The sequence below is a fragment of the Choloepus didactylus genome, chromosome 4, assembly GCF_015220235.1.
Source record: "Choloepus didactylus isolate mChoDid1 chromosome 4, mChoDid1.pri, whole genome shotgun sequence".
Lineage (NCBI taxonomy): Eukaryota > Metazoa > Chordata > Mammalia > Pilosa > Megalonychidae > Choloepus > Choloepus didactylus.
The window spans coordinates 11,269,947-11,296,737 of record NC_051310.1 but is presented as its reverse complement, the minus strand read 5'-3'; the positions used below and the strand labels follow the sequence as shown (position 1 = coordinate 11,296,737).

Below are 26,791 nucleotides of genomic sequence, written 5' to 3'. Positions count from 1 at the left end.
CCCTCCGTGTGTCTGCTGCCTGCTCGGGGCAGGGGTCAGCCGCTGGGGAATGCTGGAGAAGGCCATTCTCTTGGGCCCCGCGTTATCACTTGTTTTGTGGGAGGGTGGCCTTCCGAGAGACGTGACCATAACGTAAACCTGTTGCCACCCCTGCGGGGCCTGGCACTGGTCCGGCTGCGTGCTGGACGTTTCTGTGGAAGAGTGCGTTGAAGGGAGCGCCGGGTCCTGTGCAGCCAGGCTCTCCTGTGCAGCCCCTGAGTGAGCAGGGGGAGGAGGGGGAGCAGGGCACATGCCCTGGGTGCTCCCCCCAGGCCTCAGGCCCCGGGTGTCAGGCCTGCAGGGACGCTTTCCTGCTGAATCGAGCTTAATTGCCTCTCACCTTGGCTGCAGCAGGGGGCTTCTGTCGCAGCCGGGGAAGTGGCAGCTCAGGTGAATTCAGGTGTCCAAGTCACAAGGCAGGCAGGGCAAAGCCCCCACCCATCTGTCCTCCATCCATCCCCCTCCACTCCCACTTATGGGCGCTGAGCCCCTGGGGGTGCAGGGTGTGGTGGGGGAGTTGGGGGGGCACGTTCCTGCCACTGTTTGTGCGGCTGCTGGTAAGTGGGTGTGTGGCGGGGGAGGGGCAGGTGCCAGCGGGAGGGTCCTGCCCAGAGTGAGCCTTGCCTGCCCTGGCACAGTTGGACATCAGGCGGGATCCTGGGGGTGGAAACCTGTCCTCGGTGTCCCTGGGATTCAGGACCCAGCACGGAGGGGCTCTAGCAGTGGTCCCAGCCTGTGGAGTGGCTGTCATCTCTGAGCCCTGTCATTTGAAGCCCTTCCAACTGGTACTGGCCATGCTGGAGGGGTCTCTGCCACGGCCACCGGGTCTTCCCTGAGTATCTTCCCCACCCAGTAAATGGAGAAATGCCAGTGTTGCTACACTTAAATTTAAAAAGATTTTTTTTTTTATTAGAGCAGATGTAGGTTTACAGAAAACCCATGCAGAAAGCACAGAGCTCCCATACAGCAAATCCCTGTGCAGTTTTCTCCATTATTAACATTTTGCATTAGTGTGATGCCATTGTTAAAATTGATAAAACAATATTGTAATTATACTCTGAACTATAGTCCGTAGGCTTCACACTTTGTGTTGTATAGTTCCATAGATTTTTTTTTTTTTTTTTTAAATTTTTACCCTGGTTACATATACAACCTAAAATCTCCCATTTGCCCACTTTCAATGATTAAATTCGGTGGTGTTAGTTACATTCACCCTGTTGTGCCACCATCCATCACCAGAACCTTTCCGTCACCCCAAACAGGAGCTCTGTACTGATTAAGCAGTAGCTCCCCATTCCCCACCTCTGCCCCTGGGAACCTGTATTCTAGTTTCTGACTCTGAATTTGGATATCTAATTATTTCATAAGCAAGATCATACAGTATTTGTCTTTTTGTGTCTGGCTTATTTCACTCATCGTGATGTCCTCCTCATGGTCCATCCATGTTGTTGCATGTATCAGAACTTCATTCCTTTTCACAGTCAGATAATACTCCCCATCGTATGTATATACCACATTTTGTTTATCCATTCGTTGGTTGATGGACACTAGGGTTGCTTCACCTTTTGGCAATTGTGAATAATGCTCCTTTGAACATTGGTGTGAAAATACCTGTTCAAGTCCTTGTTTTCAGTTCTTTTGGATATATACCTGGAAGGGGGATTGCTGGATGCCTGTTAGCCATTTATATATCTTCTTTGGAAAAAGGTCTATTCAAGTCTTTTGTCCATTTTTAAATTGAGTTGCTGATCTTTTTGTTGTTGAGTTGTAGGAGCTCTTTATATATTCTGGTTATTAAATCCTTATCAGATTTATGGTGTGCTGGTTTGAATGTATTATGTCCCCCCAAAAAAGCCATATTCTTTGATCCAATCTTGTGGGGCAGATGTTTTAGTGCTGATTAGATTGGAATCCTTTGTGTGTGTCCATGGAGATGTGACCCACCCAACTGTAGGTGATAACTCTGATGAGATAATTTCCATGGAGGTGTTACCCCACCCATTCAGGGTGGGCCTAAATTAAATCACTGCAGCCATGTAAATGAGCTGACAAACAGAAGGAACTCAGTGCAGCTGAGAGTGACATTTTGAAGAGGAGCTACAGCCAAGAGGGACACTTTGAAGAATGTGCAGGAACTGAGAGAGGAGCTTCAGCTTACAGAGACATTTTGGAGATGGCCTTTGAAAACAGACTTTTGCTCTGGAGAAGCTAAGAGAGGACAAATGCTCCAAGAACAACTAAGAGTGACATTTTTGAGGAACTGAAGCCTAGAGAGGAACGTCCTAGGAGAAAGCCATTTTGAAACCAGAACTTGGAGCAGACTCCGACCATGTGCCTTCCCAGCTAACAGAGGTTTTCCAGATGCCATTGGCCATCCTCCAGTGAAGGTACCTGATTGTTGATGCCTTACCTTGGACACTTCATGGCCTTAGGACTGTAACTTTGTAATTAAATAAACCCCCTTTATAAAAGCTGATCCATTTCTGGTGTTTTGCATTCTGGCAGCATTAGCAAACTAGAACATATTGTTACCAAATATTTTCTCCTGTTCTGTAGGTTGTCATTATACTTTCTTCACAAAGTCATTTGATGCACAAAAAGTTTTAATTTTGATTAAGTGCTGCCCCCCCCCCTTTGGTTGCTTGTGATTTCGTGTTCAAGTCCAAGAAATCATTGTCTAACATAAGGTCTTGAAAATGTGTCCTTGTTTTCTTCTAGGCGTTTTAAGAGTTTTATAGTTTTTTTCCCCCCTAATATTTAGGTATTTGATCCATTTTGAGTTCACTTCTGCATATGGTGTGAGGTAGGGGTCCACTTTCATTCTTTTCCATATGGTGACCCATTTTTTCCCAGCACCATTTGTCAAAGAGACTGTTCTTTCCCCAATGAGTGGATTTGGCACCCTTGTCAAAAATCGGTAAGCTATAAAACGTGACAGTTTCTGAATTCTCAGTTCGATTCCCTTGGTCTGTAGATCCGTCCTTGTGCTGTATAGATTGATCTAGATTTGTAATAAGTTTTAAAATCAGGAACTGTAAGTACTGCAACTTCGTTCTTCTTTCTCAAGACGTTTTTGGCTGTTTGAGACCTGTTACCCATATATATGAATTTGATGATTGGCTTTTCCATTTCTGCAAAGAAGGCTTTTGGACTTTTGGCTGGGATTGTGTTGCATCTGTAAATTCCTTTGGGTAGACTTGACATCTTAATCTGAACATGGAATGTCTTTCTGTTTATTTGGGACGTCTTTGATTTCTTTTAGCAATGTTTGATAGTTTTCTTTGTACAAGTCTTTTACATACTTGGTTAGATTTATTCCTAATATTTGATTCTTTTAGTTGCTGTTGTGAATGGATTTTTTTTTCTTCATTTCCTCCTCAGATTGCTCATTACTAGTATGTAGAAACACTGCTGGTTTTTCTATGTTGATCTTGTACCCCACCACGTTGATGAATGCGTTTATAAGTAGCTTTGTTATGGATTTTTGAGGACTTTCTGTATATATATAGGATCGTGTCATCTGCAAATAGGGAAAGTTTTACTTCTTCCTTTCTAATTTGGATACCTTTTATTTTTTTTCTTGCCTGATTGTTCTGGGTGTAAACTTCCCATACAACGTTGAATAACAGGTGACAGTGGGCAACCATGTCTTGTTCCTTGGCTTAGAGGGAAAGCGTTTGGTCTTTCACCACTACGTAAGGTGTTAACTCCGGGTTTTTCATGGATGCCCTTTATCATGTTGAGAAAGTTTCCTTCTATTCTTAGTTTTCTGAATGTTTTTATCAAGAAGGGGTGCTGGATTCTCTGTATCTGTTGAGATAATCATGTTTTTTTCCTCCTTACTCTATTAATATGGTTTGTTACACTAATTGTTTTTCTTATAATGAGCCACCCTTGCATCTTGGGGTAAATCATGGTATATAAATCTTTTAATGTGCTGTTGGATTTGGTTTGCTAGTATTTTGTTGAAGATTTCTGCATCTATATTCAAGAGAGATGTTAGTTTATAACTTTATTGTGGTATCTTTATTTGTCTCTGGTATGAGTGTGGTGATGACATCATAGAATGAGTTAGGAAATGGTCCTTCCCCTCAGTTTTTTGAACGTGTGTGCGCAGGTTTGGTGTTAATTCTTGAAATGTTTAGTAGATTTTGTCAGTGAAGCCATCTGATCCCAGGCTTTTCTTGGTTGGGAGGTTTTGATTACTGATTCAATCTCTTTACTTGTTATTGGCTTGTGGAGATCTATTTCTTCTAGAGTCAGTGTAGGTAGCTTGTGTTTTTCTAGGAATTTGCCTATTTCAACTAGGTTATCTAATTGTTGGCATACAGTTTTCCATAGGATCCTCTTATAGTCCCGTTTATTTCTGTGGGGTTGGTAGTAATGTCCTCCTTTTCATTTCTGATTATAGTTGTTTGTGTCCTCTCTCTTTTTTCTTTATCAAACTAGCTAAAGTTTTGTCAATTTCATTAGTCTTTTCAAAGAATCAACTTTCGGTTTTGTTGATTTTGTTTTTTTGTTCTCTATTTCCTTTATCTCTGTTATTTTCTTCCTTCTGCTCACTTTGGGTTTAGTTTCATCTTCTTTTTCTAGTTCCTCCAGGTATGAGGTTAGGTTTCTGATTTGAGATCTTTCTTTTTCAATGTAAGCCTTTAGAGGTATAAATTTTGCTCTCCTCACTGCCTTTGCTGCGTCCTGTGAGTTTTGGTGTGTGTGGTTACCGTTTTCATTCACCTCAAGGTTATTTCCTGATGTCCCTGTGATTTCTTCTTTAATCCACTGGTTGTTCAAGAGTGTGTTGTTTAATTTCCACACAGTTGTGAGTTTTCCAGTTCTCCCTCTATTTTTGACTTCTTACTTTATTCCATTGTGGTCGGAGAAGATACATTGTATCTTCAGATTTGACACTTGTTTGGGGACCTGCTGCAAGGTCTACCTGGAGAACGTTCCGTGTGCGCTGGCGAAGACGGCGTATTCTGCTGCTGTGGGGGCAAGTGCCCTGTGTGTTTGCAGGTCTTGTCATCTTGGTTGCCAGAGCATCTGCCCGCGCTCGGACCAGACTTGCGCCCCGGCTTTGTTTTGCCGATTCCCGCAGTGGCAGGTGTGAGAAGGTCACCGTGGGCCCTCCTGCTTCCCGAAGGACAGGACTGGGGGTTGTCACTTGGACGGGGCACAGCCTCCCGATGCCACCCGTGATCCCTCCGTGGTCCAGTCCCTGCCTCGCTCCCCTCCCCACCCTGCTGCCGAGGTGGCACAGGTCCCGGGATAGGAAAGCACCTGCAGGTTCAGAAGGAGGGAGGCGGGCCGTGCTGCTGGGGGTCACCCTGGGGCCCCGGCCTGCTGTGGGCAGGCCCCTGGGCTGGGAGGGAGGCCCGGCTTCCCATCCTGGCTTCGCATCTGCCCGTGCTGTCGGGGAGATGCACCTCCACACCGGCCTCTGCTCTGAGAAGGGGTTTCTCGGGCTGCCCTGGGCTCTGGGCTGTGGCCGGTGATGACCTGAGCTGTGCATTTGTTGTGGTGATGAGCAGTGCAGTGACCTTCCCAGCCTGGGGGTTTCTTGAGCTCACGACCTTGCCCACGTGGTGGGGCGTGGGGGGAGGGACCCCAGGGGCAGCATCAGGGGTGGAGGGGAGGAGGATGGTATGTCTTGAACTCAGCCGAACCTCATAGAAGGCCTCAGAGTTGGACCCTCATTTGCATCTGCATTGAATGGCGTTAGGTGCTGCGCCAAAAGAGCCAGCGCAGACCCCCAAACATCTCTGCCCCCCAGCTCCTCCGCTGCTAAACCGTGCGGTAATAGTTGCCTGGGGGAGCTGTACCCAGGGCAGAAGGAAGGGGTGTCGGGTGCCCCGTTGGGCTCCTGGTGCTGCGTGGGGGGCTCGGGAATCGCTGTGTGGTGTTGGAGCTTCCTCTCCCAGCCCCTCTTGTCAACCACGAGTGTGAAGTTAGCCACAGGCCCAGAAGCAGAACCTTCCGCGGATCTCTCCAGGCATGTGGTTATCCTGTGGGTATACCGAGGCTCAGAGGGCCTCGGGCTCCGGGCCAGACCCTCCTGCCCATCCGCGCAGGGCCCCCCTGGCCGCAGCGCTTTTGCTAAGCTTCCCCCAGCCGCGGGTGTGGGCAGGTGTGAGGGCTGCGGGGGCTGGTTCTAGACCCCTCCTGCCGCCCAGGTGGGCAGCCCTGGGCTGAGAGGCCAGGCCACGTCGGCCCGGAGGGGCAGCCGGTGTGACCAGTTCCTACAAGCAGGAGACCAGTCCCGTGCCAGTGGGCACTGTGCCAGCCAGGCTGGGTGCCAACTCTTTTTTTTATTATTTAAATTTCAAAGGGATACGTGTTCACTGGAGAAAATTAGGAATATATGGAAAAGTAGAAGAAAAACCGAAACCCACATTTAGCCCTGCCCCCGAGCCCCTGCTGCTGAGATTTCAGTCCCTAAGAGGGAACTGTTTGTTTTCTCCCCCTCGCCTGGGTGTTTTAGCTGCTGGTTATCGTACTGTGTGTTTGATTTTGACTCTTTTTTCACTCAACATTGCATCAGATGCTTTTTCCCTCTTAGTCTCTGTAAACCTTCTCAGGTTTACATCCCTTCATGTGGGTTAGCCCTAATTTACTTAACATGTCCCCAGTTGCCGGCCAAATTTAGATAGTTTTCCTGACGGTGTACACTCCTGATTTTTATTAGCAGCAGTGTTTGGGGTCAAAGGTCGATGAGCAGGTGAAGTAGTGATGGGGCCCTGGGGTGTTGGGGTGGGGGTGGGGGTCAGTTGTCTCCACGGAAATAACAGCCACATGGTTAGGCTGGCTAATGATAGTGATAAAGTGGAGCAGGGATCTGTTTAGCATCTCCCATCAGCTATTTAAAAAAACCCCAAGAGAAGGTCCCTTTTACAGACGGGGAGGTGGTGCTCGGAGAGGCGAGCCGACGTGCCTGCCACTGGGCGGCAGGTTTGTGTTGGAGCCAAGTCTGGCCGTGGCCGCGCACTCGTGCCCGTCCACCAGGTTACTGCGGTCAGTCGGCCCCGGACGCTGGTGGTTTGAGGCAGAACCTGGGAGCCCAATCGGGTTGTTCCAATATTGCCATGGTTGTTCCAACATCTCACGTGGGCTCGGAGGTGAATTTTCTACCCCCCACAATTGAACTGAAAAAGCATTGTCTCCTTTGATGTTTCATCCTTTGGCCCTGTAATATTTGGGAGAATGTGGACTAAAAAGCAATTGTTTTTGTAAGTTCTGCAGCTGACAGTGGTGCTCTTTGCTGGGCCTCGTGGGGAGCGCTTTAGCTCCCCTTTGCCTTCAGGGGTTCTCATTTTGGGAGGGAATTAGGAGAAGCTGCCCAGGGTTCGTCATGTGTCCCCCTTGACAGCATCTCTGTTTAGGACCATCAGAGCTGACTGGACAGGTGGGAGCCCCTTGTGCCCGTTCTCGGCTCTGGAACTGGGAGTGGCAGCGCAGAGCTATTCATGGCCTCCTCCTCTGAGCCAGCTTTGGCTTCCTGTCCTTACCGGGAAAATGTTTAAAGACGGCAGGGTCACTGGATGACAGGTGGGGGTCCCAGAAGGAGCCAGCCAGTGGCCAAGGGGCCCGGTGTCCCTGGTCTGGCCTTGTCACCCCCGGCCTTCCCTGTCCCTCCCGCCGAGGCCAGGCTGGGCTGCTACTGGTGATCCCCAGGGCCGCATACTTGGGTGGGGAGAGCAGGGGCCTGGTGAAAAATGGCCACCAATTCTGCTACACTGCTTCTGGCTCCATGAGCTCAGGTGAGTCCCCTCATCTCCCTGGGCCTCAGTTTCCCCACTTGTAAGTGGGAATAATCGCATCTCCTTCTAAGGATTATCACAAGGTGCAGATGAGGTCACATTGGTAAAGCCCGCCGCACCGAGCTTTCGCGTGGTCTGGTAACTGTTGGTGAACTTTTAAAAATGTGGCTGGATTTTACTTTTTATTTTGAAATTAATTCAGCCTTACAGAAAGTTTCAGGAACAGCACAAAGGTCCCGGATTCCCAGCTCGTTACCATCTTGTGTCGTTCCCTCTCCCGACGTGGCGTGGGGCTGGAGTCCTCGCGCCCCGCTAGCCCTCCACGCGTTGGTGAGCGTTTCTTCAGAATGAGGACTTGGACTTTGGCTGACGGTGCCGTGACTGGCACTGGGAAATGGGACGTTGGCGCACGGCTTGCCCCAGTGGAGCACAGCAGGGCGATTGCTTTCTCACCCGGGACTGCATCCAGGACCCTGCCTCGTCCGTCCGTCTTTCCGGCCGTCTTCTTGACTGCCCACCTGGAGGGGGGCAGACCTGTTCCGTGGTAGAAGGCCCATCACTTTGCCGTCGTCCAACGTCTTCTCAAGATTAGATTCAGGCTGTGCGTTTTTGGGGGGAGCGCCCCAGAAGTGGAGCTGCGTCCTTCTGAGTGTCCCCAGCCGGGAGGCATCGCTGTGTGCCGGTGTTGGTGGGTCGAGCCCATGTGTTTCTTTAAATTATTAATTTGGTAATTAATAAATCATGTGCGAGGCAGCACTTTGAGACCATATAAGTATCTCCATCTCTGTCAGACATTCACCTGCTAATTTTAGCACCGTGGGTCATTCCTCTGGCTGTCGTCATGGAGATTTCCTGACTCTGTCTGTCCTTCCACATTTAATCCCTGGCATTGTACCCGGGAGCAGCTCCCCCTTCCCATTTGTCTGTGTCTGGATGTGTTCCATTTTTTATCAGTAGAGGCTCCAGGACTCCTTATCCAGTGGGGGACCGTCCACTGCTGTCACGATTGTTACTGTCATCAGGTGCACCTTGCCCAGGACAGGCTGCAGGCTGCACCGGGGCGGGGGTGGGGTGTGGGGTCCGGAGCCTGGGCCTTTCCCCTCCAAGGGAGCCTGGGGGGGACCACGCTCCGTTCTTCGTCCGGGCTGTGCCGCCGGCCTGGCCTGCAACCTCGGACTATTTGGTGAATACCTGAGGGCCCGGTGTACGCCGTTGGTCGGAGGGGTCGCGGCAGGCTAGCTTTGAAGCCCGGGCACCCCAATCCTGAGGCTCTGGGGTGCCCTCCGGGACTCGGTCGTTCCGAGACCGGGGGTTGGCCGTCTCCTGCCGCGAGCGATGCACAGAGGGAGGCTCCTTGGCACCCCGTCCCTGCCACCTCACTTCCCCGTGGCACTGCTCCAGCGGGCCCTTCCCGGGCAGAACCGAGGTCTGTTTATTCTCGTTGGTTACCAAACATTGGCGCCACCCTGGCACCGGCCGCTCCTCTGAGCTTTGGGCCTGTGCGTGACTCTCTTAAAGAAACAGCGCGAGGGCAGGGACTGGGCTTGCTGCAGTGATGAGCCCATGCTCACCTGCCCACCTGTGCCCACCTGTGCCTACCTGCGCCCACCTGCATTGGAAGGGTTCTTGGAGGTTGCTAACTCCCTGCTTGTACAGAGGGATGCCCTGAGGCCCAGAGCAGGGAAGGGCCCTCCCTGAGGTCACACAGAAGGTGGTGGCAGAGCGAGGACTGGAACCCCTGAATGCCGGTACACGGTGCCGCCCCCTTCCTGCAGCTGGCTGTGTGCTCCGGTGACGTGTAGGAGTGAGGGAGCCAGTGTGCCCTCGTTCCCCCACTGGCCCGCCCGCTGCCAGCACCTGGAGCAGCCCTCAGGGGCTTGTAGAGGGCTGTGCCCGCGCCGGTGCCAGAAACACTCCACAGAGCCCGGGCTGGGGGCGCAGGGCTGGGGAGGGGACGTCCACAGTCACCTTGGGTGGCCAAGCTGCAGGGGTGGGGGGGGGGGCGGCACCCCCTGCCAAGCCTGATGGCCTCGCGCTGGAACGCTGAGGGCCGAGAGACTGTGCCCGCCCCTCCCCTCGCCTGCGCTCTCCCAGCTTTTGGGTTCGGCTGCTCCGTGGGGCCTGCGAAAAGGACAAGACCCTCTCCCTCCCAGGTCTGGGCCACCTCCTGGGAGGGAACGGGCAGAGGGGACACTCCCAGTGTGGGCTCCCCCACCCCCTGCTAGATCTGACCGCAGTCGGCAGCCTCCCCCCACCCAGTCCGGCCCGCTTGGCAGAGCCTGTGCATTTCTGTGTTGTGTGGGCAGCCATGTGCCATCCATCTCCCCGAGTGGGCTCTGAGTGGTGGCCCCTCTTTGCAGTGGCAATGCTGAGGCTCCAAGGATGGGTTCTTTGCTCAGGTACTGCCCGGGGAAGAAATGGCCCCTTGGGATTTGAACTTGGAGCTCGTGAAGATGCTGGAAGGGGGCTCCCAGCCCTCCCCCACCCCTCCCTCCTGAGCTGCGGGGGCCTGGCAGCAGCTGCAGGGCAGGTGTCACTCCCCATTCACAGACGGGGACTCTGAGCTCAGAGACGTGCAGTCACTAGAGCAAGGCCACACAGCTGGTGGCCAGGGGACCCTGCGGGATGCCCGCCTCTCCCTGCTGGCCGGCAGACCTTCTACACTGGCTCTGCAGCAGAGGACCCGGGTCCCTCTCCCAGGGATGATCACGTGTCCGTCCCGTCCCTGGGGCCTGGGTGACCCAGTGCCTGGCCAGCAGGACCAAGGGCTCCCAGCCTGTCACTCCTGTTTGGGACGACACCCGCTGATGTCACGGTGCCAGGAGCCCACAGGGAGTGGGCAGTTCTCCAGGCCCTGCCCACGGTGGGCAGGTGGCCCTGAACCCCAGAAACTTGTGCACCCCCTGCCCCGTTGTGGGGAAAGCCTCAGGTCCAAAGGGCGGTTTCAGCTGCATCATACTGGGTGAAAGGCCACCTGGGAGAGCCGAGCAGAGGATGGGGTGGGACGTTGGTCTGGCAGGACCCCTGCACCCCAGAGAGCCCCCGTGAACACCGGTGCCTGCCACGGCTGCCTTGGGCGGGTGTCGGGCGGGGTGCACGGCCCTCTGTGGGATGCCCTGGGAGCCTGACCTGTCCCCACGGTTCCGAGGGGACACTGAGGCTCGGGGGGCCGCTCAGGCCTGGCACGCACAGCCGGCCCCACCCACCAGCTCCCAAGGCTCTGCCACCTCGTCCCTGCAGCTTGACCAGGGGTCGGGAGCCAGCCTCGCACGGACACCCCCGTGAGCCCGGGGCCGGCATGTGTGGGTCTCCCGGGCTGCCGTAGCAGATGCCCACGAGTTGGGTGGCCTCGACGATGGAAGTTTCCTCTCACTGGAGCGGGAGGCTGGGACGAGTGATACCACGTTCCTCCAAATAACCTTCACGTGCGACATTCCTGGGTGGGCTCTGTGCCCCACTTTCTAAGTTTGTGGCGATGCACCAGCTTTGGGAGATGGGCCTCAGGAGGCCCTGCCAGGAGCTTGGCTGAACCAGGCCGCAGGGGGTGCCTGTGCGAGCGGAGGGTGAGGCCGGCCTGGGTGTCCCCCCCTGTGGTGCCACCGTCCCTGCTGGGGGCCGTTGCTGGCAGCCCCGGCCTGGAGCCCAGTGTGCCCACGGTGGGCAGGGCGGAGGCCTCGGCTCGTCCTGCCCCCCAGCGTCGTGGCGTCACGGCTGGTACTGGAGAGCCTGGGGACGGGGCTGTTTGGGGAGTACCCACTAACCCACTAAGTGCCAGCTCTGTGCCAGGGGCTGCTGGAGCTGGTAGCTGCAGTCCTTGTTGGCATTTCACCCCATGCTCTAGTGAAACCGAGGCCCAGAGTGGCTGGACCGGTGACCCGAGACAGAGCACGCGAGAGACCGAGCCCCAACTCCGAGTTTTCTCTTACCGTGGAAGAAATCCCCACAGCCTTGGCGACCTGCACAACTCGGACTCCTTTCCCCATTCCTGAGGTCAGGGGTCCTCAAGTCGAGGGGTCCTTGGGGCTGCCTCCCTTTTGGCGGCTCCAGGAGAGTCCTTGGCTCGGGGCCCCTCCTCCATCTTCTGAGCCAGCAGAGACTTCAGCCGGGAAAGGTCTCAGTGTTTGAGGACTCGGGTGATTAGCTTGGCCCATCTGATCACCCAGGATAATCCCCCCACCCTGAGTTCCTGAGCCAGCATCACCTCTGCAAAGCGTTCTGGGGTTCTGGGGATTAGGGTGGGGTCCTCTTGGGGGAGGTTATTCTGCCTTCCACAGTTCCCAAGCCCAGGCTGAGCTCTTTATCCGGAATAAGCTCCTAGAGTGGTCATATGGGGAAACTGAGGCCTGCAGCTGGGTGGAGGGTGCTGCCTGGGGGGACTCCAGCCCTGTTTCCTCCCCCGGCCCCAGCGGCTCTCCTTTCCTCGTGGCCCGGCCCCAGTGACCTCCTCTTGCAGCACCCCGGTGTGTGAGAGGAGTCGGGCCTTGGCTGCTGGGGGAGCGCCCTCCCCAGGCCAGGATCGCTGCACCAGTGGCCGCCCTGCTGCTCGCTTTATGGGAGCTGGGACCCACGCTTGCTTTCCCTGCGCCACATCTGTCTCACTCCCCACCGGGCAGGTCCTCGCGGCCCTGTCTAACTGGAGGGACGTTTCTCGCAGTCGCGTCCCTGTCCTGCCCTCACCTCGCTGGGGCCCGAGGGTGGCGAGGGGCTTGTCTGATGTCACAGGGCTGTTGGGGCAGAGAGGGGGCCCCTCTGGTCCCGTCTGCCGGCGAGCAGGTGGCCTTCTGCTGCCAGCAGCCCGTGGTCCCGGCCACGTCCCCCGCTCTCTCCTGGGGACGGGGACGGGGGGCGCTGGGCCTGCCATTGACGGGGTGGGGTGGTGCCAAGGAGGCCCCTTGCCCAGGATGTTCGAGGTTTTCCATAAGCCCCCTTGGAATCGGGACCCAGGGAGGAATGTCACAGAATCAACAGTTTCCATTTTTCCTTTCTGGAGGGCTGATTGTGTTACCTGGATATTCTTCCTTTTTAAATCAGTCAAACAAAAACAAAAAAACCCAGCATTGCTTTTTATTACACAATCCATGAACGAGGCCAAGCTTAGAGAAGAGGGTGGCGGCTGTTCATTGCCCACCTTTAGTGAGCACTGGCACTCGGCATTTTTGTTTCAGATCTTCTCGCTCTGAGAAAGCAAGCTCTGCAGGTGGAGGTGAGGCACCCCGTGAGGCCCCATCCTCTCCCCACTGCCTGCGGAGAGAACCGCTGCCTCGAGTGGGGTGCTCAGCATTCTGGGGCACGGTTCTCCGTTGTCCCTGCGGGGCCTGCAGCGCCATGACGCGGAGGTGGGACCCTGCTGACATGTGCGGCTCTAGTTGTCGTTTCTTTTCGTACAGTGTGTCGTTTGGTGACAGGTGTCTGCCCTCCCGGGAGGACACCAGGGTGGTTTCCAGCCTTGCAGATGCCGCCTCCTTGGACCTGCACCTCGTACCTGGCACCTGGCGCACCTTTGCCGGAGCGAAGGGCCCCTCCCGAGTTGCTCACTGGGCCGCACCCCCGGCTCGTCCCGGTTTCCCTGCACTGGCACATCTCACCGTCGTTGCGTCCTACTCGGTGCTGACCTCACCTCAGAGGTGGCGTCTGGCTGGGGGAATCTGCGTCTCCCGGAGGTCCCGGGTGCGGGTGGGCGTCACCTCCCATGGGCCCCCGGCCCCCCGGCCTCGCAGCCTCTGCCGCTTGCACCCATTTCCCGGCGGGTGTGTGGGATTTCCGGGCGTGCTCTGCGGGACGCTTGGTCCCCTCTGGGATGGGACTTGCAGGTGGCGTCCCCCGGACGGCAGCTCGAGACTCTGCCCTCCTCTCTTGCCGGGCCGGGTTTTTAATATCACACGGTCAGGTTTGAGTTTTCCCTTTGTGGTTTGTATTGTTTTGTTTCTTGGTTAAGAAATCATTTCCTACCTGAAAGCATAAGTCTATTTTATTCTTTTCTCTTTTTAATAACAGCTTTATTGAGTTACAAGTCACATAGCATAAAATTCTCCCCTTACAGTGTATAGTTGGGTGTTTTGAAAATATTCCCAGAGTTGTGCAAACATCACCACTGTGTGATTGCAGAACATTTTCATCACCCCTGGTGAGCAGTCCCTCCCCATTTTCCCTGCCCCCCGTCCCCAGCAACCATGAATCTTTCTCTCTATAGATTTGCCTATCTGGACATTTCATATAAATGGAATCATATACTGTCTTTTGTGACTGGCTTCTCACTTCGCCTCAAGCTTTCAAGGTCCGTCAGTGTTGTAGCCCGAGTCAGAAAAGCGTAAGTTCTGAAGTTGGTTTTGCACCTAGACGTCTGTGTGTGGTGTGAGGTGAGGATCTCACTTTTCTCCCTTCTGGATGGACGGCCACCTTGTGTGGTGCCATTATTACGGAGCCCGTCCCTTCCCCACTGGTGTGGGCTGCCGCCTCTGGCTTCTAGCAAACATGCGTGTTTTTCTGGGCTGTCTCCTGTCGTGCCGTGCTGCTTTGTTGTCTTTCCGTAGAGGTCTCGTCCACGCAGAGCTCTTTCCTCTGAACTCTCGCTGCTCCGCGAATCCTTTTCACTGAATGGGGGAAACTGCCCAGACGTCTCTGCTGCCAGATAGAGCCATCCGGGGCCCCTCTTTCCCTTGCTTCCAAGACTTTGCCCCCCAGCACTGCTACTGACCCCCTGGGTGACGCTCCAGTGAGGTGTCAGCACACCTGTCTGCTCACTCTGGCCACTCCCGTGTGCCCTGTCTGTGGACCCAGCCACACCCTCAGCTCCTGGTCCCCGTGCCGTCCGCCCCTCCTGCTGCTTCCTGCTAGACAGCCAGCTCTCCAAGGCAGGACCCCTCGGCTCCCCACACTGCCCCAGCACTTGGGAGTGATGAAATCAACCCCCCATTGTCCTGAGGCGAGCAAAGGTCCCCTCTTTTTGCTGGCTGGGGCCTGGTGCATCCCTCCCAAGCTCAGTAAGTGTTTGTTCCCCACTCTGACTTCAGTCCTTCGCGCCTAGTTCATCAGCAACCCGGGTGCCTCCGTGGTGTCTGCAGAGGAGCTGAGACTTGTGATTAACTGTCGGGGCCAGCAGGGAGCGGGATCCCGGGGGACAGAGCGTGCCAGGCGGCCATGTGAGCAGCTCAGCCCTGGTGCCCATGGGAGCCCCCCAGGGGCAGCTAATGTGGATGTTGATGCCCAGGCCCCCTAAGAGTCCAATTCAGCTGGGCTCGGGGGAGGAGAGCAGGCTTCAGTAGCTGCCATGTGAGGCGGGGGGTGGTCCCTGTGCAGCTGGCGTCCCCCAGGTGTCCACTCGGCTGAGCTGGGCGCACAGTCTCTGTAAGTTCAGCCCGGAGATGGTGCATGCCAGAGGGATGGGCACGCTGTCCACGCCGTCCACCAGAGAGTGACTCCTGCTGTCACGCATGGGCCCTGCACCCGCAGAAATTGAAGGCCCTGGGGAGGATCCCCCTTTTCCCCTTCTCCCCTGGCTTGAAACAGTCAGACAATTTCAGTTTGGCTATCCAGGCCTCCCAAGAGGTAGAGGGGGAAATTGGTTTTTGCTTTGGGAGCACTGCATGTGCCAGATCCAAAATGGGGCAAGTTATGAGTGAACCCAGCTGGAAATGGGGCTTCCTGGGTGGGCTGGTTCTGGATTCCAGTGAGGTGTGGGAAGCCTGGTGGCTTTTCCTGGAGCTGGAGCTCTGGTGCGCCCGGCTCCTGAGTGGGGTGCGGCAGGCATGGGGCAGGTGGCGGCAAGGAGGGGTGTGCGCCCGACAGAGGCTGGGTGGCCGGCCTGACGACAGCCCATTTTTCCAAACGCAGTCATTAGTTTTTCTCTGTTCAGTTAATTTTCTTTCCTCGGCAGGTGCTGAAGAGGGCACCCTCTGTGTTCAGTTCTCATCGGGGGTCCTGGCGAGAGGAGGGAGGGTCTCTGTCCAGGAGATTCCATGTTGACTGCTCATTTGGGTTGGCTGAGCAGGATCTTAGGTTTCTGGAACCTGTGTCTCGGTTCCCGCCTGGAGCCCGGGGTTTATCCGGTGCCCGTGGAGGACAGTGAGGCTGGGCCCTCCTGGAGGCTGCAGGCCCCCGTGGCACCAGGGAGTGGGCTTCTGCCCTGAGAGTGGCGAGGACGGGGCGAGGTGGCCGGTCTGGTCACCCCCCCCCCCCAACCTGAGGCTCTGATTTCAGTCCTGCCCTTAGCAGCTCTGGGTCTGGGGTCCCTTACTGGGCCCCTCCAAGCCTTGGCTTCTTCATGGGGAGAACGGGTGAGAATTCCTGTGCCTTCCTGATGGGATCAGGGCCCTGAATGAGGGCCTGTCCGGAGCAGTGCCAGTGACCAAGGTGATATTGTTCCGAGAGGCCCAGTGTTGTTGAACAGAAGACCCCCCAGGCGGTCAGAGAGGCTGTGAGATGGGCTGAGGGGCTCTGCCCAGCCCCGAGTTCAAATCCCAGCCCCACTGGGTTTTGACTGTGTGACCTGGGACTTGTGTCTTAACCTCTCTGAATCTCAGGTTCCTCCTGAATAAAACGGATTGAGCAGCAACAGGTCCTGCCCCGCTAGCTCGGTGTGAGGCTTGCACGCGTGATGGGAGTTCTGCTCGGTGCCTGGTGTGGAGTAGGTGTTCGGTAACATTTCTATGCCTGAACAGGAAAGAACATTCTGTTGCCTGGACCTGAGATTCTGTCCTGTGCCCAAGGTCTGGAAATCAGTGCCGGGTTGGCAGCTAGCTGCCCTTGTGCCCTGCCCCCTGCAGAGCCTCTCATGGGCTGTGGGCAGTTCCGGCAGGAGGAGGGACGCCCCTCCCGAGAGGTGTTCTTCTGGAACCCCCGTGCTCCCCTGCGGCTGCCCCTCTGCCCCCCCCCACCCTCATCCATGGATAGAGCCCGTTTCTGCCCCTGAGCCGCAATGTGTGTCAGTGGCCAGCTGAGACTGGCACGGCCCCCAGAGCCCTGGACCTGCCTGTGTCCTCCTGCCTGCCCCCCTGCACCTGCACCAGGGTCCCCCTTGGACTCGTCTTCCTCCCCCTCCCCGCTTGGCTGCCTCTTGGGGCCTGTGTGTTCTTCAGAGCTCAGCTGCAGTGCCACCTCCTCCAGGAAGTCTCCCTGGCTCCCTGCTCTGCCCCCGGCCCTGGGCTGTGCCCCTCCCTCTGCCCCACCTGCTACTCCCAGTAAATGAGGTTATTCCTGCAGCCCTGTCTTCAGGGTGAGTGGCCCTTGGAGAGGGCGCTGGGGCTGGCACAGAATTTCCTGCAAGCCAGTCCCGGGTACGCTGTGCTCCAAGGCCCGGCCCTGCAGGGGCACCTCTGCCCGTGTCCTGCCCCATTTCTGCCCTTTGTGGGGTGATCACGCCACCTCCCTGTGCTGGGTAGAGGGCCTGAAGCTCCCCGTGCCAGGAGGTGCTCTGCCGGTGCCGGGGACGATATGGCGGAGACGGTGGCCAGAGCCCCATGGCTCGATGGTGGCACAGTGGGGGCGCCTCTGAGGCCTGTCTGGCCCCGTTTCCACTTCCGATGGAGCCCCAGCTTCCTGCGGGTGTGGGCAGGCCTGGGGATGTGCCGGGCTGGGGCCGGCCAAGGACAGAAGAGAAGCAGAGGAAGCAGCCAGCTATGGATGGAGGAGGGCGGAGGGGACGGAGCCGGACGCCCAGAAGCTTCCGCCTCCCTCTTATTGCAGCTGGGGAAGGAAAAGGGAACGACTCAGCCCAGCGCGTCCTGGAAGTGTCAGCTGTTGCTGGGGCCACTGGGCAGGAGTCTCCGGGGGAGGCCCGAGGGGGCTGTGACGGGGTCTCCTGCGGGTGACCTGCCTGCTGCCCCCACGGCCTGGAGGGAGGTGGCAGGAAGCCATGAACAGGACCCCTGCTCAGGGGTGGGATGAAGGGGCGAGGCTGGGCGGGCGGAGACCCTGGGAACCTCGTAGGACTCGGGAGGGACAGCAGCTGGAGACCAGCCCCCACATGTCACATGTGGAGTGTCCCCGTGACCCCCCACGATCCCTTCCTCCCATGCAGCAGGAATAACGGGACTTTCTCCTGAGGTGCGGCGGGGCACCGTTGGTGACTGGCCCACACCCGCTCACCCCGCTTCCACCCCCAGCCCCTGCAGCACCCCCTTTGCTGGAGCAGCCCCCCTTGCAGCCCCTCTTCTCCTCGCTGAGAGTCTGGATGACTCTCATTATGCGCTCGCCTTCCAGAGGCGCCCGGCAGCCCCACCCTGCAGGCTCCACCCTCCTCCTCCCCGTGCAGGGCACCGGGTGTGGGCACAGGCTCGGGCTGGATTTCCAGCTCTGCAGGAGTCCACGGATGGGGCAGGCACGGGGCCAGAGGGAGCGGGCAGGAGGGGCAGTGGCCACCACTGTCCCCTGCAGCCGCCTCTGCTTGTACTGACCCTCCCGGCCACCTTTCCGCCTTCTGTCCAATTTGAAACTTCACTGACTCCAGTGGGTGGCTGTGTAATTGGAAAGCGCAATAGTTTAATGCATTCTCCTTTATTATAGAAGAAAGCTGCTCCCCCACTCTGGAAGTAGATGATTGGAAAATTGGCCAAAAACAGCGTGAGGAAATGAAGGCTCTGTCTCTCTCCTCCGGGCAGCACCACTGCCAGTATTTCTGTGTACTTCCCTCTGGATTTTATTCATGTGCATAGATTTTTGTTTTTAATGTAGCAGCAATTAGGCATTTAATTTCGTGTTTGGTTCTTTGCCCTGTAATCTCGTGTTTCTCCACGTTCTTGGGTCCTCCACGGCAGCTGAGGTTGGCAGGGGGTATCCGGCCCGTTGTTGGCGCACAGTGATTCCCAGTTTGGTCCCTGTAATTCTGTAGCTGTCTTCCTGTTAGAATTCTCAGGACGATGCCGTTGGAGTGAGCGGCTGATTTCCAGAATCTTGAGACTCTCGTGTTCTTTTAGAAAGAGCAGCCGCTCGGGGTGCTTCTGGGGCGGGGGGAGCAGGGCACTGCTTTGCTCTGGGGCCCCTGGCCCAGGGTGTGCCCACGTGGCCCTGTGAGGGGGGCCGCTGGCCTGGTGGCATGGCGGGGGGTGGAGGGGGTGCCGCTGGGCCATTTGGGGCGCGGCCTGTGGCCCTCCTCCTGGTGCCGAGCCCATGGCTGTGGTCACACCCCACGGCCGGTCTGAGGGGTGGGGTCAGGACCCCATGACCTGGCCCAGGAAGTGGCTCCCTCGTGTGTCCAGGGCCCCGCTCCTGGGGTGGGGCTGAGGCTGGGGGTCCGTCTGTTGGTGTGGGCCTGCTCTGCGGTCTGGCTGAGGAGGGGTGTGCTGGGAGCCCCTTGCCCGTCCCTTAGAACCAGGCGGAAGGAGATCCAACCCCTGGCCACGCTCAGAGATCTGGTGGGCTGCGGGCCTATCCTCGGGAGGGCGTTACCCAACCTGGGACCCAGCCGGCTGTGTCCGCCTTCGCTCGGCGCTGAGCCTGCTGGCACAAGCTCGTGCAGGGCCGCAGGCAGCCGAGAGGGGGCTTGAGTCCGTGCCGGGTCTGGGGCTGCAGTGGGGCGTCCCGAGGGGTGTTTTCCCTCTGGGCCTGTGCGCATGTCTCCTGAGGGTGGCCCAAGTGTCCTCAGGTTTGCCTGGGGCTGCGGGGGCTCTGCTCGGCCTGGCTGCCCTGCAGACGTGACCCAGCATGGAAACTGGGGCAGGCACAACGAGCCGGGTCCCTGCTCACCCGTGGCCTCCCTGCCTGTGTGTCCCTGGCCAGGTTCCAGGAGGCGCCAGACGCAGGCCCTGCTGCGTGTCTCTCCCAGCGAGGGGGTCCTTCCCTCCCCCTCCCCGTCCCACCCCGCGCGGAGACCACCCCGGGTTAGGTCCTCGTGCAGACCTCTCGGGCGTCTTGTCCTAACTTGGTGAGGTCTTCGGAGCTGAGCTGGTCCACTGTTTCCCAATCGGTGTGCAGGGCACCCTCCTGTCAGTCGTGTCTTCTGAAGAAAGGATTCAGAGCACAAATGGGTTGGGGAAGCCCGGCTGCACCTCTTCTCCGTCCCCGTCCTCAGAGGGGCCCAGTGTGCCCAGCATGCCGAGGCCAGTTGGCTGCTGGGGTCCCTGCCAGGGCTCAGGGGACAGGCTGGGCGAGCGACGGTCCAGGTGGAGGGGGTGTCAGGTCCTGCCTCTGCCACTTCCTTGAGACGTGCCGGGAACAGTGACCTCAGCCCGGGAGCCGTGGTTTCCTCGGCCCCCCGTGAACCTGAGGCCTGGCTGCGGGTGGGTGTGAGGCCGGCCCCGGCCCGCCTCTCCCGCCTCTCCCAAAGTCCGTGCCCTCCTGAGCGGTGACACTTGAGGATTTCAGGGCCCGGCCTGGGAGGAGGCTCGTTTGTGAGATGTGTGCACCCCCTTTCCTCACCGGGGCTTGGCTGGGGGGCCAGGGCCATGAGGGCCCTGCAGACATGTGCGGGCAGCAGAGCTACCGTAGCAGGTGGGGCGAGGGGCCCCCGTGCCGGGCGAGCTGGGGGTGCAGCCTCGGAAACGAGAACAGGTGCTGCTGCTGGGCTGTGGAGCATGGGACTGGGGTGCGGGGCAGCCGGGACCCCTGAGGGGGCAGGGAGGCCATGGCATTCCTGGGGAGGGGCGGCGGGCTCCAGTCTGCACCCACCGCTGAGCCTGTGGGCCCGGCGGGGAGGGATGCCGCATCCACATCACACGAGGTCCCCCAGGGCCGGTGGCTCCCCAGGGCCATGTGACTAGGTGTGGGGCGGGCAGGTGTTTCCTTTCGCCCACGGTTGGCACGACAGATCCCAGCATTCCCCACCTGGGCACCTGAGCTGGGAAGTTAAAATTGCCGGGGGTCTGTCCTCAGGGGGTGGCGAGGGGCCAAGAGAGCCTGATGCCCGGTGCCTTCCGAGATCAGGGGCCGGTGGCGTGGATTCTGGAAGCCCCTGCCTCCCAACGGGGCGTGGGGACCACAGGAGGAGCCCTGACTGGCTGGGGAGGGGCCCCGGGTCCACCTACCACCTGGGCCCCGTGGCTTCCGGTGTGTCACACGGGGTGACCCCACGGGGGGTGCCCCGGGCTGCGTGCACACAGAGGCACTTCTGAGACGCACTCAGCCCTCTCGCCTCCCTGCTGCTCTCCACCACTGTTGGGCCCCCCCTTCCCGCACTGCTCTGCCATGGGTCCCACCCCAGCCCCCCAACCGGAGCAGCCGGTGGGGGGCTCAGTCATGGTTTTGCTCGTGAGGGCTGAGCAGATTTGCAGCCCGAGGGGTGCCAGGCCAGGGCAGAGGAATTGGGAACCCAGGTGGGGTGGCGAGGGGGAGCTAGCTTCACCCTGCGAGGGGGTTTAGTGTGTGTCTGTTTGCGCCCTGGCCTTCTCTGAAACCGGGACGTGAGCTTGGAGTCCCTCATGGGTGTCGGGGCTTCCGGCCCACGCCCGGCCCCTCCTGACGCTCTCCTGTAGCACCTGCCCCCGTACAAATCATTTGTAAAAGCTTCCCGAGTAGTCATCAGCTCACGTGCAGGCAGAACAGGGCAGAGTAGAAAGAACCCAGACCCTGACTTAACGTGTTTGGAGCCTCAGTTTCCCCACCCTGGACCCTGCACCCCAGGCAGGGTGCTCTCTGTGTGTGTCCTCTTGGGGGAGTGTTTGCGAGGACTCGTCTGGGGCAGGCAGTTTCGCGGAAACCCAAGGAGGGTTTGTCATCAGAACAGGCCGGGCGGGGAGCCCTCGCCACCTTCTCCGGGGCCAGGAAACCAGGGCTCAGAGGCCCCCGGTGGGGGGTGGCAGGGTGCTGGGCTCAGCCCCCCAAGATGAGTCTGCTGCTGGTTGACCACCGCCCCTGCCCCCATGTCGTTGCAGATTCCTCGTCCACCTACATCAGGCAGCTGGAGATGAAGGTGAGGCTGCTGGAGGGTGACAACAAGCTCTTCGCACAGGTAGGCCGGCCAGGAGCGGGGACCCTGCCTGCACCCCAAGGAGCGCCCACCGTCTGGGGCTCTCTTCCCCCTTCACACCCAGAGCCTCCCACCAGCCGCTCTCGGGCCCCCTCCAGCGGCCTCCAGGCCCAGCCCTTCCCAGGGTGACCGTCCCCACCCGCCTGGGGCTTGGCGAGCTTCACACAGATTGCTGGCGAGATGGGCTGCTCTGCCCATGTGGCGGGTAGCAGAGTTGCAGCCAGAGGGGTGTGCTGTGCCCCCACCCCGACCCTGAGCCCCACAGCGATGCACACTGCTTCTCCATACTTCCCTGGCTGCCTTCCCTCCCGCTGAGCTGGGGTGCACCGTCCCCTCTACTCCATCCCTGCTCCCTGCCAGCCCCTCGCCCACAGACAGGAGGCCACATCCACTGCTGGCCCATAGGGCTGCACGGACACAGACGGTCAAGCTGCCTCACGAGGAGGGTGGGCTTCAGGGGAGGTGGGGTCTGGGTGGGAGCAGAGCAGGCAGACGGGCACCCGGGGCCTGGGTTGAGTGCATGGAGTTGTGGTGGGGCAGGGCCCCGAATGCCAGGATGAGGAGGCCTTCCTGCTGGGTGGTGACAGGGGGCTGCGGTCAGCCCAGCTGGGTGCCTGGAAGCCAGCTGGCCTCCCTCGCCCCTTCTGCTCCTGTGGTCCGCATGTGGCCGCCCGGGAGGCCCCGAGAGTATCTGAGCATCAGCCCCAGGGGGGCTCAGCCACCTGGCCCTGTCGCTAGGTGACCAGCACACTTGGCACTGACCGCCCTTCCTGGGAGCCCATGGCAGTCCCGGTGCCCGCTGGATAGCTTCCGGGGGGCGATCAGAGAGGAGCCCCCACCCTGAAGTCCCCACGCCTTGTTTCTGCCTGGCTGCGCGGGCCGTGACAGCGGGGCAGGACCCCCACTCAGCGCCCAGCCCGGCCTTGAGTCGCAAGGTTGGCTCATCTCTGTGAGTTCTTGGAGGGCCTGATGTGGCGTGGTGGGCACACACTCTGGGCTGTGGCAGAAGGGCCCAGACACAAGAGGGGCACTTGTTGGGGCCGGCGAGGGCAGGGAGGGCTGGGACCCGTCAGAGCAGGTGTTCCGGGCAGACCTGCATTGGGCTGCCCGGGGGTGCCATGGAGGCTCCTGCGGGCCGGGCCACTGCTCAGTCTGGTGACGATGAGGACCGTGTCCGGGTGGCTGAGGTCTCGGGCCGGCTGGGTTGGTGGCCTCGTGCCGCTGCCCCAATCCAGCCATTCTCTGATTTCCTGTTTCTGTGGAGAAGTGCTTGGAGAGCCTGGGTTCCAAATTCGGGGTGCCGCTCACCACACTGGTTTCATGGGAAGGATGTCCCACAGTCCCCTGGGTCCTGCCCCTGGGTCCTGCCCCTGGGCCTGTTTGCACGGGGATGAGTGTGTCTTGGCCCCGAGGTCCCCGGTGTCCAGGTTTCAAGTGGAGGACTGTGTGGGAGAGCTGCCAGCACGCGCAGGCCGTGGAGCCCGCCCTCCTCCCTTCCCAGGAGACCCCTGGTCTCCCAGGGAGACCCCTCTCCCGTGGCTGTGTTTGCTGCCCCATGCCCACCTGCTGCCGTGATGGGGGCTGCTGGGGCTGAGCCCTGTGCTGGGGTATTGGGGTGCAGCTGGCTAGATGGGGGTGTCTCTGCCCAGGCCCCCGGGCAGTGAGGCCTTAGCAGTGGAGGCGGCTGTTGCGGGGATCTGCCTGCATTCCCAGGGCCCACACCCTGTGCCAGGTGGAGCAGCCAGCCCCTCCCCTGGCCCCCGCTCCCCAGCCCTGGCAGTTAGGTTGGGGAGCGCGGACAGGAGCCTGTGTTTGCCAGCTGGGTGCGGGTACAGTGGGAGTGCCGGCGGCTCAGGTCATGTAGTGCAGACATTTTCAGTGTTTTCTTTAATAGACCTGCCACCCCCCACTCCCTCCAGGAGCTGCAGGAAACCGGGGCTGGGGTGTGCTGCGTGGGTGTGGGTGTGTCGTGGGGCAGGCGGCCTTGGGTTCTTCCTCGGTGAGGACTCGGCCGTGGGCAGGGGTCTTGCCTAGGATCTCCCAACGGGAGGGTGTCAGGGCCAGAGCCGGCCCCCCGGAGGGTGGGGAAGCAGGGACAGCCGTGGGCCCCCCTCCCCCAGCCCACGCACGCCCATCGCTCTCGCCCTCGGCCCCGGAACTCGGTCAGCCAAGGCGCTGGGAGCCAGAGGTATTGGCAGGGAGGGTGGTGGCTCCAGAGTCACAGACGGGGCTGGGGCCTGGGCTCCGGAGGAGGACGCTGCTGATCTGAGCCAGCAGGAGTAATGAAAGATGGAGAGAGAGAGACGGAGGGGCCCCCACCTCCCGGCCCACCCAGAGCCTCCAAGGGGCAGTTGGCATCATGCTTGCCCTGTGACCCCTGGGCTGGCTTGGATGCACCCAGGTTTAGGGGTGCTCAGGCCACCTCCCCTCTCCGGCCTCTGTGAACTCCTTGGTGACGGGGCCCTTGGTGACTCGCCCGGTGGTGAGTGGACCACCAGGCTGTGCCCTGGGAGCTGGGGTGACCACACGGGGGCCCCCCACGGGCCCTCGCCACCCAGCCCACCCTGGCCCCTGGGCCGCCTCCTTGACCCCCCAGCACGTCTCCCACAGAGGGGGCCGCCGGGGGACAGCAGGGCTTGGCCCACAGTGAGAGTGCTGAGTCTCCTCCAAGCACGGGGTGCAGGGAACATGGGGGTTCGCTTAGCCTTTTCCTCCTGGCTTCCTGCTCACTCATCGGCATCTGGCTCGGGCAGTCTGATGGCTGATGGCCTCCTCCAAGCTCTCCCAGCCCCCTGGGCTGCCCTCCCTGGCCAACAGTGTCACAGTCCTCCTGCTGGACCTTCGGCTCCTGAGGGCAGGGCTGTGGGGTCTGGGGGTCACACCTTGTCCTCAGTCCTCACACAGCCAGGCCAGGGGTCCCATGCCCCCACCCAGGCTCCTGGGCCAGGAGGGGAGGCTGAGTCTGGCTCAGAGTAAGGAGGGGCTGCTTCACCGCAGAAGGGCTGTGTTGTCAGGTAGTGAGTTTGTCGTCTTTGAAGGTATTCAAGTGAAGGCTGGATGACCACGTTTGGGAGTCTTGAAGAGGACGAGTGCTGCCCTCGGTGGGCTGCCGGCCTCAACCTCACGGTCTCTTGCTCGTAAGATTGTATGATTCTGGTGCTTTTGTTTGGTCAATGAAGTAAAACAGAACATAAGCCCCCAGCTCTGTGCGAAGCAGGGAATCTGCCCGCTGGCCGACAGCCAGACAGAGGAGTTATACTCCGAACCGTCCTCCAGCCCCGGGGCTGCGGGGTTTGGGTGGGAGGGCAACGAGCCCATTCCAAGGCCCGCCCCCTGCCCCCTCCTCATGGCCTCTATTTAACTCCAAAACAGTTTTAATTAAAAATGTGCCAGGGCGTTCACAGATGCAATTACCGTATTGCAGTTCGTATTTTCTTTTTCATGCCAGCTTTAAAATTTCACCAGCACAGCTGCTTTCTCCATGGTGAGTCACCCGCGGCCCTGTGCACGCCGGGCCGGGGGTGGCTGTCAATGATGCCGGGGGGCTCCTCGGGCGGCCCCCCGGCCCCCGCGCCTGCCAGGCCATTGAGTGACGCATCCATTGTGCACCCAGAAGGCAGCGTCACAAAAGCAGAGCGGATGAGCGGGCCCGTGCGTTTTGGGGTGTGGGGATGGTGGGGCCCCCAGCGCCCCTCCTCCTTGCCCCCACCCTCCCTCTCTCCCCTCCTGCCGTGGCACGGCAGAGCTGTTGGATGCTGTGCCTGGAAGTGACCCCAGAGATTGACATCAAGCACAGGTGGGGAAACCGAGGCCCAGCGAGGCAGTTCCCGGCTGTGGGCGGCGTGAAGAGGAGAGTTGTCCACCTCCCTGCCCTGGTGCTCGGTGGCCGCACGGCTTCAGGCAGCTTACCTTATAACTCGGTGCCTCGGTTCCCTCATCAGCAGGGGACGTGCCCGTCAGAGGCTGGCACTGGGCGGCACTCCAGGGTGGGCCCAAGGACCGGGGACTTAGCACGGTCTGGCAGGCCGAGCCCCCTCGGCTGGCCCGGCCCTGAGTGACCGGCTACTCTCTGCCCTTGGCCAGAGCCCTGACCCTGCAGACGGGGGATGGGAAAACCGTTCCCCACCGTGATGCTCGTCACTGACACCTCGTTAATTTCCTCCGTCCCTGAGGAAGAGGGAGTCATGGCGATGGGTGGGTTCGCACTGCCCAGGCCCTCCAGCGTCTCCACGGTGGCTGTCCCGCTTGTCGGTGACTTCCGGGGCAGGCCATGTGTCAGCCAGCTCCGGGCCGTTCCGGCTCTGCCAGGCGGCGTCCGGGCTCGGTCATCTCGCCCCTTGCGCTCTGTCGTGGGCGGCCTGGTGTTTGGAGGACTTGAAACGCTCAGTTAGGGGAATGCTAGGGCCAGCTCAGCCCCGCGAGGAAACGTCCCTCCTTCTGGCAACCTGGGGGCTGGGCTGGAGGAGAGGTGAGGCTCCTGCCTCGGCCCCTGGAGTGGACGCTGGGAGGCCGTGCCCAGGCCTGGGGTCAGAGGGCCCAGTTCAAGTCCCCGCATCACCTCTTACCAGTTGGGTGGCTTTGGGCAAGTGGCTTAACCACTCTGTGCCTCAGTTTTCTCACCTGTAAAGTGGGGGCACCAGTGTTACCTCCTGCATCGGTTGTTAGGGTGAGACGGACAAATGTACATTAAGCAGTAAGGCTGAAGGCCACGCATAACTGTTTCGGTCGTGCCTTTGTCGTTGGCTGTCCCGCGACCTCTGGGAGCCGACTTGGGGACAACCTCTTGACCACAGTTTACCTGTGAGCAAACCGAGGCCTGGAAAGTTGGCCAGTCGTGCAGATTGTCCTGGCAGAGGTGGGATTTGACTTGCGCAACTCTGAACTGCTCTGAAGCCCCTGCGTCTGCAGAGGGCCGTGGCCTGACCCTCGCCCACCTCATTGGAGCAAGCAGCGGTCTTGCCGAGGCCTCCCGGGGAGGAGCTGGCAGTCGTCACGGTGGATGAGATCTGAAAAATGTGGATTTAGGAGGTGACGCTGCGTGGGGGACAGGGTGAGGTGCCAGCTGGAGGCTTGGCCAGATGTGGGCACACGCGCACTCCCA

The 26,791-nt window shown here is 59.1% G+C and overlaps 1 protein-coding gene across 1 annotated transcript in view; it reads left to right on the top strand.

The window, feature by feature from the left end:
- Positions 1-26,791, top strand: part of CCDC85C (coiled-coil domain containing 85C) — a gene marked incomplete at its 5' end in the record, with an annotated part of 81,542 nt that overhangs the window by 36,415 nt on the left and 18,336 nt on the right. The window contains one exon of the mRNA XM_037835010.1: positions 21,596-21,672. Coding sequence (XP_037690938.1) covers positions 21,596-21,672 — 77 coding nt within the window. The remainder of the gene's footprint in view (positions 1-21,595; positions 21,673-26,791) is intronic.